This window comes from Triturus cristatus, chromosome 5_1 (genome assembly GCF_964204655.1).
Source record: "Triturus cristatus chromosome 5_1, aTriCri1.1, whole genome shotgun sequence".
Classification (NCBI taxonomy): domain Eukaryota; kingdom Metazoa; phylum Chordata; class Amphibia; order Caudata; family Salamandridae; genus Triturus; species Triturus cristatus.
Window position 1 is genome coordinate 448,251,057 of NC_140587.1, and position 14,643 is coordinate 448,265,699.

At 44.3% G+C, this 14,643-nt stretch overlaps 1 protein-coding gene across 1 annotated transcript in view; it reads left to right on the forward strand.

The window, feature by feature from the left end:
* The window catches only part of CDH17 (cadherin 17), a 336,495-nt gene extending 325,133 nt beyond the window's left edge, over positions 1-11,362 (forward strand). Inside the window, exons 16-18 of the mRNA XM_085605267.1 lie at positions 4,271-4,387; positions 6,652-6,765; positions 11,080-11,362. Of these exons, the coding sequence (XP_085461393.1) occupies positions 4,271-4,387; positions 6,652-6,765; positions 11,080-11,192 (344 nt within the window). The 3' untranslated portion in view covers positions 11,193-11,362. The remainder of the gene's footprint in view (positions 1-4,270; positions 4,388-6,651; positions 6,766-11,079) is intronic.
* The last annotated feature ends 3,281 nt before the right edge of the window (positions 11,363-14,643 follow it).

Consider the following 14,643-nt stretch of genomic DNA (forward strand, 5'->3'; position numbering starts at 1 on the left):
ATACTGTCTCTCAGATCCCTCACAGATGGTAGTGACCTGAGTCATAACCGCTTTCTCAAAGGTCAAAACTTGTGAAGGAATCTGATGTGAGGGTGGATTGAAAGTAGACTTATTCTTCAACCCTGTATTGGTGTCAGTCTCCTCAGGGATCTCCTGTGTTTTGTCTATGAAGAAGAATTCAGGCGGATTTTCCGAAAGAACTGGGCAAGTTCTTGCTTGATCACAAAGGTGTCATCTCTATACGAAGGAACATAGCCTAATCCTTTGTTCAAGAGGGCTAGCTCATCCGTATTCAATTGTCGGTTACTTAGGTTTATGACTAAATCGTCTTGTTGCTGGTCTCTGCTTGGGCTTCCGTCATACTCTGTGTTGTCCATACTGTCGGAGAGGGGGCCCAATGCACTTAAGCTTGTTGGTTCCGCCGTTTCCCTCTGGATCTGCCTCGGCCGTACCCTAAAAAAGGCTGGTTAGGGAAAATTTGTGGTTGTGGTTGATATTGGAAAATTTGCCCATGTGGTGGGAGATTGGGATACCCGAAGGGCACCGGTGTCCACGACTGGGGTGGTGATGGTGGACCACCTCGTTAGCTTCTCCAGTTGCCCCTACTTCTCCGATTGGTACCTCAGTTAGTCAGTTCGCCATGGTTTGAGGTGTCTGAGTCGCTAGACCAGTCCTCACTACGTGATGTAGAGTAGTTTGATCTGTATCTTCTGCCCTGTCGATTGAATTGTGCTGGGACATATTCATCACTTGTGTATGGATACATTTTCTCCATGGGGAAACGTGCAAGATCCTTCTTAAATGTATTTATCTTGGAGGCCAGAATTGAGTCTTTAAACTCCTTGTTAGTTTTAGTAGTCTCCTCATTATGTTTTTAAAAAGGGTTGTTGATATTCCCACTTTGATCTGGGATTCCAACGTCTGTATTTCGATGAGGATTGTATCTGCGATCCATTTGGCAGTGTTAATTATAAGGATCAGCCAGTCACAGGTGCAAAGCCACGCCACGAGAGACCACCCTTCAGAAACAATTGGTCCTCCAGAAATAGACGTGGTGCATTGGTGACTATTAACCCTGTCGGTGCACAATTTCCCCTCAAATACTCTGTCATAATAGCCCCATGTATATATATATGGAATGAGATTTTTTTAACAACAAAAGCTTAGACCAATCATCACCTTGTGTTGAAGGTCCCCCTTGAAAGGTGTCTAATATGCTAGGTGTACTTAAGATGGATTGTGCCGTTGTGTCATCAAATGCTAAGCCTTGTCGTTCAGCCATAGTGGATGGAAAAAATGTCAACAAATGCAAATGTTTCAAACAGAAAAAAAGTTCTCTCTAGCACTTTGCCTCTAATGAAAAGCGAATGTGCTGTATTAGGTATTGCTGAATGAGGACCCTCAGCCAGAGCTGCTCAGAGACACTACACACAAGAAAATTAGCAGGAAGGTCCTAGGGACACATTTTAAGACCTGCACAGGATTACATCCCCAATATTCTGCATCAAAAAAACAAATCAAAATCCTTGGGTCTATTCAAAGTGAAAGAAAAAGACACTGACTATATCACACAGACCTAGCTGTGGGAAAATCGCTTTCTAGGACGAAATCCCTCACTCACCAAAGGTGACATGCTTCATCATTTGGGATTCTCCTCTCAAAGGAAAAACCTAGTTCCTCTGAGGGCTACAACCCCCTCTCTGAGAGGGAGGAGCACAGGGATGTTTTGATACCTACTCTGCACGGATATTCTAAATCCGCCAAATGAGACATATGCCTTAAATACCACACGTTGCTGTACAGGAAGTCAGTGTAGTGCTCTAATTCCCGCCGAGGTGGATTGGCCTCTAGGAATATTTAAAAGCAGTATCGTGGCGGCATTCTGCAGTGACTGTAGCCTACTCAGCTGGGTTTTATTAATCCCCAATAGCAAGGCAATACAGTAGTCAAGCTTGGACAGCCGAAGGGCCGCCACGACTGCCTTTTGTAGTTCCTGCACGATGAAAGGAAAAATCTTCCTCAAGGTTTTTATTAGGAAAAAGCAGGAAGAGGTAAGGCTATTCACCTGAGCCGAGAAACTTAGCTGACTGTCAAAAATAACACCAAGGTTTCTCACCTTGGATACAGGGCAAGGGCATTCTCCATCCTTCAGGGACCACCAGGAGTCATTCCACAGGGATTGCCCCTGACAAAACTCAATGATCTCTGTTTTGTCTGTGTTGATCTTCAGGAAGCTATTGTTCATCCAGGTCATAATTTCCAAAAGACATGTATGAAACCTAACGGCATGAATGCACTGCCCACAGGGCAGAGCAAGTTCGCAGCTGCCCTGGTGGTAGTGCATTCATTATAATACGGTGCATTTCCCTTCATTGCATTGGGTGCACCTTTAAAAAGATGCACCCACCGGAATGAAGGGAAATACGCCACATCTATAATGCGGCCCCAGATCTTTATGTACTAATCAGAGCATCCAGTAAACCACGTGCAGACTTGGGGAAATTAAGAGAAAGTGTCTCTAAGCAATCACAGTTCCTGGATCTGTAGCAAGAACCTAGGGCTCTGTGAAGAAAATAGAGATTCTAAGAAATGTTTATATTGTGACTTTAAAAGGAAAGGGAGTACAAGATGGAGGGCTGAAGAAAGGAGGCATGAGCCCAGAGTCACGACCTTGAGGAAAGCAAATGACTTGTGCGAGCACTTTGCAAAAACTTTAAAAGGTTTTAATAGTGGTGGATTAACTTGCAGGAAAATTGAGTACTCTCCTACAGAGTTGTTGCTTCTGAAAGTTTGGCAGTGCTGGGACAGTCAGCCTTTATTGGTGTGTTCATTTTGAGGCACAGTTTACTCCAGGTGGCGTCATGTCAGGAGAACATCACACACACGAGCTCAAGCAGCACAAAAGCAATGAAATGTACCTAACAGAACAAGAATATGTGTAGCCTCTATCAAAAAGAGAACTATTGGAAATAAATTGATGTTGAACTGGGAAGGCATTGCACAGTTCAGAACCAAAGACTTTACAAGCTCTAGCCACACTGCAAGCTCTTAGACAAGTGTAAAGACCCTGGTCTAAGGGCTCTCGTCAGGATACATGGAACAAGAGGCCAAAAAGAGCCTTGTTTTGCACAATTTGGAAAGCGAGTCTAGGCTGCATGAATGATGTTGGGTTCAAGGAAGGGTTTTTTACCTTCTACAGATAATGTGTTTGATAAATCTAGAAGGGTTATGATTAAATTTGACAGCACTTGGTATCATGGCATGATGATATATCCACAAATCTGGGTAAGTAATCATTAAGGGCCTCAATACGATGTCGGTAGGAAAGGCTCTGAATGGCATTTGAATTTTCCTAACCCATGTCAGAACCCATGTTTCCGACTGACTCAGAAACATTTCCAACCGACTGATTACGATAGAGGGAAATCGTTCATTATTCTCACTTGCTTCTGACAGGCATTTGAAAACTCTGAGTCAGTCCGAGGCGATTCATACAGCTCAATGGACAGCATTTCTGACTGACCGATTATGATGTCGGATTCCGACAGCCTTTTCGATTCGGTTTGTCCGCCACGAAAAGTCTGTCGAAAACGACTTTGGGGGCCCCTAGCAGGCCCCTCTTCATCCTGAAGCCTATGGACCTGTGGATCCCCCTGTAAAACCATGTACAGTGTGGCAGGCACCCTGGGGTCGCCCGCCACAGGGTGCAAGGTTTTCTGTAACCACCCCTTTTTTTCAATGGGAGCCTGTGTTGTCGTTCGGAACACAGGCTTCTATTGAAGTCGATGGGAGACTTTCCGAACGGTGTTTGGAAGCATCATAATCGTTGGGTCGGAACCTCTGACAACGAGTCGGTCAGAACCGAATCTGACAAGGAGTTGGGAGGTTCGGTTTCGGATCGACATCGTAATGAGGCCCTAAGTTGTTACCTGTTCTCCTTACTCCAGTTTCAATTTTTCTTTTTCCCCTATAATCCTGACTAACCAATTATACTGTTTTTATTCTAAAGCGCCTATTGGGTCTCTGAACTCATGTTACTCTGCTGGGTGTCTTTTGCACGTTTTCGTATGCATTCTCTATTTCATAAATTGTAACTATACATAAAAATAAAAATAGAGGTGGTGGCACTCAAGAAAATGTTCAACGAGTATTAATTAGAACATTGTTAATGTTGTGGAAAGTGTGCATGACAGTGTCTTCCAATATTGTTCAAATTTGGAGAACAAATATGTTTAATGTTTACATTTATGTGGTTTTAAATCTTCTACAGTGACTCATGCTCTCCTTACAATGAAGCACAAGGATTTTGAGATGAAACTCCATAACGTCCCAATAAGAATTAAAGACAGAGGGAATCCTCCCTTGGAAGGAAAGGTCTATGTTCGAGGTACTGTACACTTTTCAGGATATTATCATCATTAACATAAGATAAAAATTCATGACTCTACTTGTTAACCTTTCATTTTCCAGTCTAGTTCGGTATTTTTAGTAAACTCTATGTTTAGTTCCATAGCGCATTGAAACGTTGTTGTAAGTGCGCTGATTAATGAACAAAATTTAAGGTAACCCATAATTACTTTGCAAATTGAAGTAGCGCCTTGTTTTCGTGTTAGCTAATGCTAGTTCTAGCTTTGTACTGAGAAGCCTTGACACACCACAGGCCTCTGAATGTGAGGGGCATAGGAGGGCTGCCACAGCCTCAAGGAGGCAAATCACTGCCATTGAGGAGCAGAGGGCCCCCCGCTCCATGGAGCCCCTTTGCCATTATTAGGATAGTGTGGCTCCTGCTAACACCAAGGATGGGCTCAGATTTCTGAACACAGCAACATGCACTTCTCTGATGCACTCTTTCTGTTTCAGCCCTCCCCAAATCTTCTAATGATCAGCTGTTATTGCCAATAGTTAATGGCATCATCCCTCTCCTCAGCACCTCAAAGTGCCCCCCCAAATCAGTCTCCCTCTAGCTCACGCAGCCGACTCCTCTCGTTTGCAGTGTAGCTATCTACAGTGCAACAGGTGCAGTGGCACCAGGGCCGAGAGGTGAGCGGAGCCTACTTCGACTCAAAGGTGGCTGTTTATTACTAGCACACCACAAGGTGAGAGGCCATTTTCTGTGCTTGCATTAGGACCCGTGCCACCTTGGCTACGCCACTGAGTTTGCTGCCTCCCCCTCCCCCCGTCTTCATTTTCTAGCTGCTGAACTCTGCCATCTCCTCTCCTATAGCTCAGCTCAAGCTGTGGTTCTGTGCTGTATTGGTGGAAGGTTGGAGGATGTGTTGCTGCTACAGCTATATGCTGACACTGAGTCACCTATACGGTCCTCTTATCACTGCCTACCTCTGGTGGAATGAAGGAGAATATTATTTGTACGTTTATTATCATATCCACGTAATGCTCAATAACTGTATATAGTGTGATGCTCTATTGGCCGCGGGTCTCTTATATTATCCACCTACCACATTCCGACGGTAGACTGAAGGAGAATGTATATGTACGTTTATTATCACAACCTCCTAATGCTCAATAACTGTATATAGTGTGATGCTCTATTGGCCGCTGGTCTCTTATATTATCCACCTACCACATTCCGACGGTAGACTGAAGGAGAATGTATATGTACGTTTATTATCACAACCTCCTAATGCTCAATAACTGTATATAGTGTGATGCTCTATTGGCCGCGGGTCTCTTATATTATCCACCTACCACATTCCGACGGTAGACTGAAGGAGAATGTATATGTACGTTTATTATCACAACCTCCTAATGCTCAATAACTGTATATAGTGTGATGCTCTATTGGCCGCGGGTCTCTTATATTATCCACCTACCACATTCCGACGGTAGACTGAAGGAGAATGTATATGTATGTTTATTATCACAACCTCCTAATGCTCAATAACTGTATATAGTGCAATGTTCTGTTGGCTACAGGTCAGCTATGTTCACCATATACTACATACCTCTTTTGTACGTAATGAATACCAAATGCTTGTATACTACCTCATCTTTTTTATGTTTTATGCTGTATACTGTAAAGCGCTCTGATACCCTCGTGGGTCACGTTCGCGCTATACAAAACCTTATAAATAAATAAAATCAACGTCCATTGCAGTGTAGGTGCCCAACGTTTTCCTCAGGATCCCACCACCAGTGGTGCCTATTGCGCAGACTACTGGATGCCAAAAATATCTAGTGTTTGCCATACTTCCTCTCCTTTCATCCACCACCTCCCATGCCCTGCCCCTTCACCTCGCTCTAGCAAGGTCCTTTTCCATCCCTACGTTCTCGATATGTCTCTGTTTCCATCTTTCTCTTCCACCTCTTTGCCTCTTCGCTGCCTTTCTCTCCCATGTCAGTGTCAACGTCTGATGATGCAAAATAGGAAATGGTTCCCAAAACTGAGTGCTGGTGCCCCCCACCCCACCCACTGCATCCACCAGCTCAAATTAAGCACTGCTCCAAGCCCTGAGGATACTGGCTTGCCCATCACAACTGAAGCATAAAATCTGCTGCTTACACAAGTCAAGGGTAAGCTGCAGAAATGAGCCTCCAGCCTCTGGGATAACTAACCTAGTTTGCGGTAACAACAACTTATTCATGCATGAGGTGCTGTGGGTGTAATAGGCCTGCGTTTGTCGTTCTCTGCAGTGAATGTGTGCAGCTGCACCAAAGCCAAGCAGTGCTTAAGAGAAGAGACTCCAGACTCCTTTCCAACGGTGGGAATGGCCGTCGGCATCCTGGTCGGAGTCCTGGCATTCATTGGTAGGTATCAATGTCAATCGGAGACTCTACAGTCCAACACCAGACAGGGATGAGCCAGAATCCCCACCCGTCTGTCTGCATGCCATTACATGCTACAAATGTAGAAATACTACATTCATCAGTACATGGTTCATAGCAAATACTACTGGTCATTCTAAAGTAGGTGGAATTCTGGAGTCAATGAACTGTTCCTTCTTCCATATTAAATGATCCAGGTACAGATGCAATAAGGCCCTGATGACAAGTGCACCAATGCTGTCCGACCCCTGGGAACACCCTTCCAAGCAGGGTCAGAAATATAAGACATGTGGGTGATATTTTACCCTGTAATTACTGGGTGCCATATAGTTTCCATGCCCTGTTACATTTCAACAAGTCGAACCTTCGGGTATTTACTTGACGTTGTATATTTTGTGGGTCTAATCACAAATGTGCAGGTTACTCTGCATTATTGCGGAAATACCTGTAATTGAGTTTATTTACGTCGTTCGCTAAATTCCAGCACCTGAGGTGATTTTATTGAGCGCGATAGATGTCACATCTCCTTAGGGCCTGTCCTAATGAGGGGTTAAATTGTTCAGTTTTTATGAAATGAAAAAGCCTGTGGGACAAGGCACAGTGTGAGCCATCGGAATGTTTAACTCACTTTCTGTCTTTAGAAAGCTGTGGAGCTGTAGAGTTGCCTCTACTGCCAAGATTGGGTTCAAACACTCCTTAAATGAATGCGCGCACAAGCTGGAGGGATGCTTTAATTTGTGCACAAGTACGAATCCTGATAAATGTACCCCATATTTCAGACCTAGGTGCTTAATGGGTATCTGCTTTTATCTATGCGAGGGGAGGAAAAACTGTTGCAATGAGATATATATAGAAAGAGCAGAGGGCCTCATTTTAGAGTCTGGGGGGTGGTCTGACACCCACCAGGGCACCAAGGGATCCCGGTCAGGCAGATGGGAATGCCCTGCTTCCCGAGGATCACACCTAGTGATGGCACTGATGTGTTCCTGAGTGGGCGCCATTTTTGATACACCCTCTGCGCACATTTCTTTTGATTTCTGGAAGGAAACTCCTAAAATTGGAGTTTGGTTTTCAGAAAATAAGAAAAACAACAGATCCGCTACAGAGGAGTTTTCTCCCTGAACACCGGAGCCATTGCGCGTTTTCTCTCATCAGGACTGCCATACCTTGAAGGGCTCCAGGGAAAACTCATGATGGTGACTCCACCTTAAATAAGGTTGAGGAACACCACAGGTATTTGCACCTTTTTCAAAAAATGATTTTGAAAGATCATTGACTAAGTCCACTGAGGTCTCAACTGTTCTTTGTTTTTCATCAGCAGGCTTCCACCTAAAATTGTCCAAGCCTTACCCTTCCACTACATGTGAAAAACAGCCCCTTACAGAAGGTCTCCCCAAAACTCATTGGGATACAAGGGTGCATGTATGATTCGATGGCAATTTTAATAATTTTTAATAAATGGATTGCTGGAAAAACAAAAACAAGAGTCTCACCTAATGAATGAATAAGTTGGAATCCAACCAGCAGGTAAAATATGATTGTAGTGTAAAACCTGCACAAAGCCGAGCAGCAGAAGGCGCAGGGCAACTTGGACTCATGCTACGGATCAAATAGCAGCCAGGACTGGCATGGGGTGTGGCACAGGCATTGGCCAGCTGGCAGTCATACCAGCGGTCTGCACTGTGGGAGAGCTTCAGGGGCACAGGAAGGGGGTGTTGGAAGCGATGAATGGATGAATGAGCTTATTAAGCATAGCAGCTTCATACGGGCATCCTGGTGTGGGAGGGGACAGAAGCTGCTGGGAGAATGAAGTAAAGGTTTCCTAGAGCACGCGAATACCTAAGTGACATGGCGCTAGCGGAACCTCAAGTAAAAAAAAGGAGCTTATTTAGAAGAGGAGACAAAGAGCCATGTCTTTGACGGCTTCCTGAAGAGGGTGAGACTAGCTTGAGATCTTAGGGATAGAGGCAGAGAGTTCCAAAGTTTGCTGGCTAAGAATGAGAAACTCCTGCCACCCCAGCTGGCCCTCTTTATTTTTGGGATAGGCACAAATTTAGAAGGAGAAGAGTGTATTATAGTTCTGAATTAAGAGGTAGTTGAGGCACCCAAAGGAAGGATTGTAAGATCCTGAATTAAGGAGGTGCGAAGACCAATAAAGGGAAGGGAAGGGACGCTTCAGTTGCCTGAAGCAGGCAAGGGCTGCAGGAACCTGGACTGTGATGACTTATGACTCGAAGGTAAAGGAATGCTGCTTATTCCAGAATGGAGTGGGTGGTACACAGAGGGTGGAGATGCTGCATGTGGTAATCCTAATGGGTCCGTACAGAGGACTGCAGGACACCGGTAGAAAGTGTGCTGCTACAGCCTGGAGGTGTTGGGCTGCTGTAGGACCACGATCATAGAAAGCACTGGATAGGCCGCAATACAATGAGTGAAAGACAATATACAATAGGGAGTGCTTAGCAAGTCCAGTGTTTTTACTGAAAGTTCATGTCATTACATATCAATCCAGATTATTCAAACATGTGAATTCTTCTCATGGATCCAATCCAACGCAGAAGCCATGATATGATATTCCCAAAAAGATTTTCTTTATTCTTCACAACATCAGACTGCAGTCCAGCCTATGCGTAAAAACATTGGACTTCCCAAGCAATCCCTTTTGTTTATTGTTTTTCCCTTTGGTTTATGGTTTCGGAGCAGTAGGACAATTAGAAGGCTGGGTGCTATTGCATACATTTTAACAATACAAAACGCCTGCGCGGTCCGTTAGAGCCAATAATGCTCTTTTTTGGAATTACTTGTAATACAATGAGTGCTGTGGGAGCAGATATAGAGGAAGTGACGCCAGAGCCTGACGAGAGGAAGCAATACAGGATCTGAAAGGTGGGCGGGAATGCTGCAAGCGCGTTACTGAAAGTGAGATTCAGATGCTGGCAAGGCGTTGCAATGATAACGCGGGCAGTATAATAAAGTACCACTTTATTCCTGTGCCTGAAGATGTAACTTTCAGCAGCAGAAACCACAAGGACATCCTTCTTGCACCCCTGTGTTCCATGCATCGTCACAGAAAGCACTGAATGTTACCCCTGGTTCCATACATGGGACCCTTATCAACAAGCCCACAACACAGGGGCATTGAGAGACCGCTGGTACTGGGGTTTGCACCTAAGGCAGACAACATCATGCTCCATTGTTTATAGATTTTACCAATGACGCCATTTTTTTCTACTGAGGCATCATTAAAATGTTTGCCATAAAGTGTCACTCAAAGTGTCACACATAGGCGATGGGAACATCACGCTTAAGCACATGGCAAACATGCAAAGGTCGTAGATAAGTAGACTTTAAACGTGTTACCTGTGCTAGAAATGATGTTTGCTACTCAGGGCCCAGCAACCCCTGTGGTGCTAGGAATCCCCATGATCCTAGAAGGGCTCCTCCACATCATCAGGGGGACCCCAGTCAGCCCAAGAGCAATGACTATCTGTGAGATAAGGTTGACTCAGGCTCCCCTCATCACATCCTGCAGGGGGGGGGGGCATCATTATGCATAATGCCGCTGTTGCCACCCTCTGCAAAGTGACATTGTTTCATGAAGCTCCCTTCTACTAACAGGACAAATATAGGAAAAGAAATGTAATGGAGTGGATAGGTTGGGAGTTGTGGTCCATTTTCAATAAAAAAACAAATGATGCGGACTTTAAAAAAAATACTCAATCTTTGCAGATGCCTGCGGTCGAGTCATTGAAGGACATCCCAGCCTCATACCAATTGTACATTTAGATCTTGTTGATCTTGCTCTTGCCTCTTTATGACTGATCGCATTTGTCTCTGTGCACATTATATTCCCTTCTTAACTAGTTCTGACATCCCCTGCCTTTCTGTCGCTCACATAGAACATTTCAAAATGGCTGCCCTTTTCATGACCATAGCTCATTAATGTACCACTGGGGACAATATCTTTTTGGCACGTGTTGGTTTGCTGCAGCTGATTGTGCACATTTGCAATGAAAAGGTATAAAGTTTATTTAATTAGGTTATTATGGATTTACTCTGTGCGAGATCCAGTCAAGTTTAAATGCGTTACTTGTTACGAATGAAATATCATAAAACCAGTATTTTGGAAGAATGACATATCATAAAAGCAAGCAAATATGATATTACGCAAAAAATAAAATAAGAGAGAGGGACCAAATTAGTAGTGTGTTAGTTCTCATTTGAAATACAGCATATGTGTGGTATTGGGTTTAATATTCAGTATGCCTCTGTTAACATACCTTTCTTTTTTTTAAGGTCTAATAATTGGCGCTGTATTTATTTCACTAAATCACAAGAAAAAGAAGGAGAAGAAAGCAAGCAGTAGTGATGCCAAGACGCAAGAAGAAACTGAAAACCTCGGCCTATAAAGTGCTTTCCAAATGTTGTCCTAGTGTGTTCTGCCAAAGTCAGATGTACAAATTTACATACAGACTTCTTTTTCGCTTACTAAGAAATATGTGAAGCAAAATATTACGGGATCTTATGTTTGAACACCACACAAAGTCTTTTTTAATGAAATAAAAAATGTTTTTGTAAACCTTTGTCGATGGCCATATCATTGACATAGGAGACACGTTGCAAGTACTTTCTTGGAGATCTGTACTCCATTACCGTCTCCATTACAGGGGGACATTTAAAGTCAGTTCGGATTCTAAACCTGGAGCCACAGTAGTGTCCACTAAAATACTGAGAAAGACGAGGGCAACAAATCCCTCATGGCGCTGCACCAAACATTATAACAACAAGTAAATCCTGGGATCACCACCAGGTAAGACCTGCTACAAGTGGCATAAAGCACCTTCAGAACTGTACAAGGCTCCAATATCTTGGGTTGAATGATGCAGAGTGCATGTTCACAAAGTGAGGCTCTAAAATTAAAGTCCACTTATTTTCAATTTGTAAAGTGCATATAACCAAAAGGCATCAAAGCGCTATAACCAGCAAGAACAAACGGCGGAAACCAATAAAGGCAGTCACGGTTGTGAGCAAAGCCAGGTTTTCACATGCTTGTGAAATGTGGCATGAGAATTAGTGTTACCAATATTTGCAGGGGAGTGTTCCATATCCTAGCAGCTGTCACGGAAAGGGCACGCTCAGCCCATCTCGCCTTCCTGAAATGGGGAAATTTCACTTTCTTCTTACCAGTCGATCTCAGATGCCTGCTGGGAAGATACCAGTTGAAGGCGGTTCTTAAATATAAGAGTCCTGCTGGTTAAGGGCCTTATGAACCAAGCACAGGGCTTTGAAGATCAACAGCTTCCTCACTGGGAGCCAGTGGAGTATCCACAATCCCTCCCTCGCGAGAGATGTTCGGGAACGCCCAACACCAGCTGCGCTGCCGCATTTTGGGTAACCTGAAGTTTGTTAAGCGAGCACTGGTTGGCGTTCCGATAAAGAGCGTTACAGTAGCTCAGACCAGATGTTATGAGAGCAATGACCACTGACACTCTTAACTCCTCGGGAGGAAGGGAAAGATCTTCAGGCTCTTGATGATCCAGAAACCAGAGCTCACGTCCTATTGACCTGCAAGTCGGATATCAGAGTGTTATCAAAAATCACCACCAGGTTTTTAGCAGACGTTTCTGGAGCCGGTAGCAGGCCATATGTCTTCGGCCACCAGAAATCAGCCCAAATTGATTCCTCCACCCCAAAGACCAAAATCTCTGTCTTCTTGGTGTTTATCTTAAGCCAATTCTCTTGCATCCAGGTACTGACTTCCAAGTTACAAGACCTAAACTTGCACCCTACTCCTGCCCAATCACTAGAAATGGAAACGATGATTTGGGTATCGTCCGCATAGGACAATACCTAAAAACCAAAAGAGCATACAAGTTTTGCCAGAGGGGCCAAATAAAGATTAAGTAATGTGGGGCTGAGGGAGGACCCTTGTGGGACACCACAGGATAGCTGGAAAGGTTTGGCCCTGACATCCCTGCAGTTGACTATTTGGAAATGAATGTGATTTTTTTAAAGGTTTGAGAGGGCACTTTCCAGTCGGGTCCAATCCACCCTCTCCACACCACTCCACTTCACTCCACTCCAATCCACACCATAAAGTCCACCCCACCCCACTCCACTCAATCCAACCCAATCCACTCCACCCCAATCCAATCAACCCAATCTACTCCAACCCAATACACCCACTACCTCAATCCACCCCAACCCACTCCACGCTATTGCACCCTACTCCACTCCACTGTATGCCACTCCATTCTACGCCACTACACTCGATGTCACCCCACTCTACGACACTGCACTCCATGACACTGCACTCTACGACGCTGCTACTGAACCCCTGAACTCTTCACCCCTCTACTCAACTCTATGACACTCTAATGCAACATATCCAGTCTATGACCTACACTCTACTCTTCCAACTCCACTCTATGACACTCCACGCCACAAATATTTAGCCATGCTGAACAGCAGCCACACTAGTGTACAACATGGCAAAACACATTGCCAAAGCCAAAAGCTCTTGTATTGGTGAGACCTGTTGGCTTTGCCAATGCTTGTCTTTTTTGCACTTCTGTGCCTCCAATCTGATGCTATCCTGCTGTGAACTTGCTGAGAGCCACTGGAGATTCTGAACTTGTCTGCCAGATATGTAGGAGCGCTGGTCGTGATGACTTTGTATATGATGCAGCTGGTTTTGAAGATGGTGCAGGTTGACAGGTGCACCCTGTGGAATTCCATCATGCAGTACGCTAAAATCGAAATAGTATTGCCCCATCACAATAGCCCACGTTGATTTCATCTGAAAAGTTATTCTAAAGTGGAATCAGTGTGGCATTAAGCAGTGTGTCCTGAAGTTGATTAAGCTATGCTGCGATAACAACATGGAATTTGACCTGTGAACTGAAGTTATAAATATTACATCTGTGAATCTGCATTTATTGCTTTTCTTGTTCGAAATAATGCATATTCCGACACAAGCTTTACACTAAACAAATGATGGACGGAATGCTGACAATGCAAACATTCTCCCCCAATCAAAGGATCTGGGTCTGGGTCTATTGTTCTTTTGCCCACTATGCCACCCCAGTTTGGACCCAGCCATATGTAAATCAGTCTTGAGCCTGTGCCCCATGGGAACAGTCCAGACCGAACTGCCAGGCCAGGTCCTCCCTGGACCGGAAACAAGCATCCTGGGACCGGTTTCAGGGTATGTCACCCTTTTTCAGCCAGGCTAGCTTGAATCCAGTGGCATAGTGAGCAAGCTTTACACTGGCATGGCACACATGTATGTAAATATAATAAGAATTACTGGTATTATGAAAGGGCCATCAATATATCAGGGAGAGTCAGTGGGCGCATCAACCTAACATACACAGACATGAATCCTTACACTCATACACACAGAGCCAGAAGCATTTGAGACTCTTTTTTTTTTGCTTACCTGTATCCTACCTTTCGCCACCTTCTGGAATGCACGCTTCAGCTTTCGTTGCTTGCTATTATCACCAGCAGATTCCCAGTCCTACCATAGGGAAAGTCTTCAGCATGCTACAGTTTTTTACATTAGATAATTTTACATTAAATTAAACATATTTAGAATAAGCAGCTACGTTTCACTAAGATGCAGAAACATATCAGTGGCAAATGCAAATGACAAATCCTGAGTCATAAAATCAGGATGTGCAGTCCTCTACCAAAGACGCAAACTACTTCTGAAAATCTACACACATGGGGCAGATCTACAAGGCGTTAACGCGACCAGGACGTCACTTTTTCCGACGTTCTGGTGGCTTTAATTCCTACGCCTTATTTACAAAGGGGCATTAATCCACTTAATGTGGCTTAACGGCGTCTTGTAAA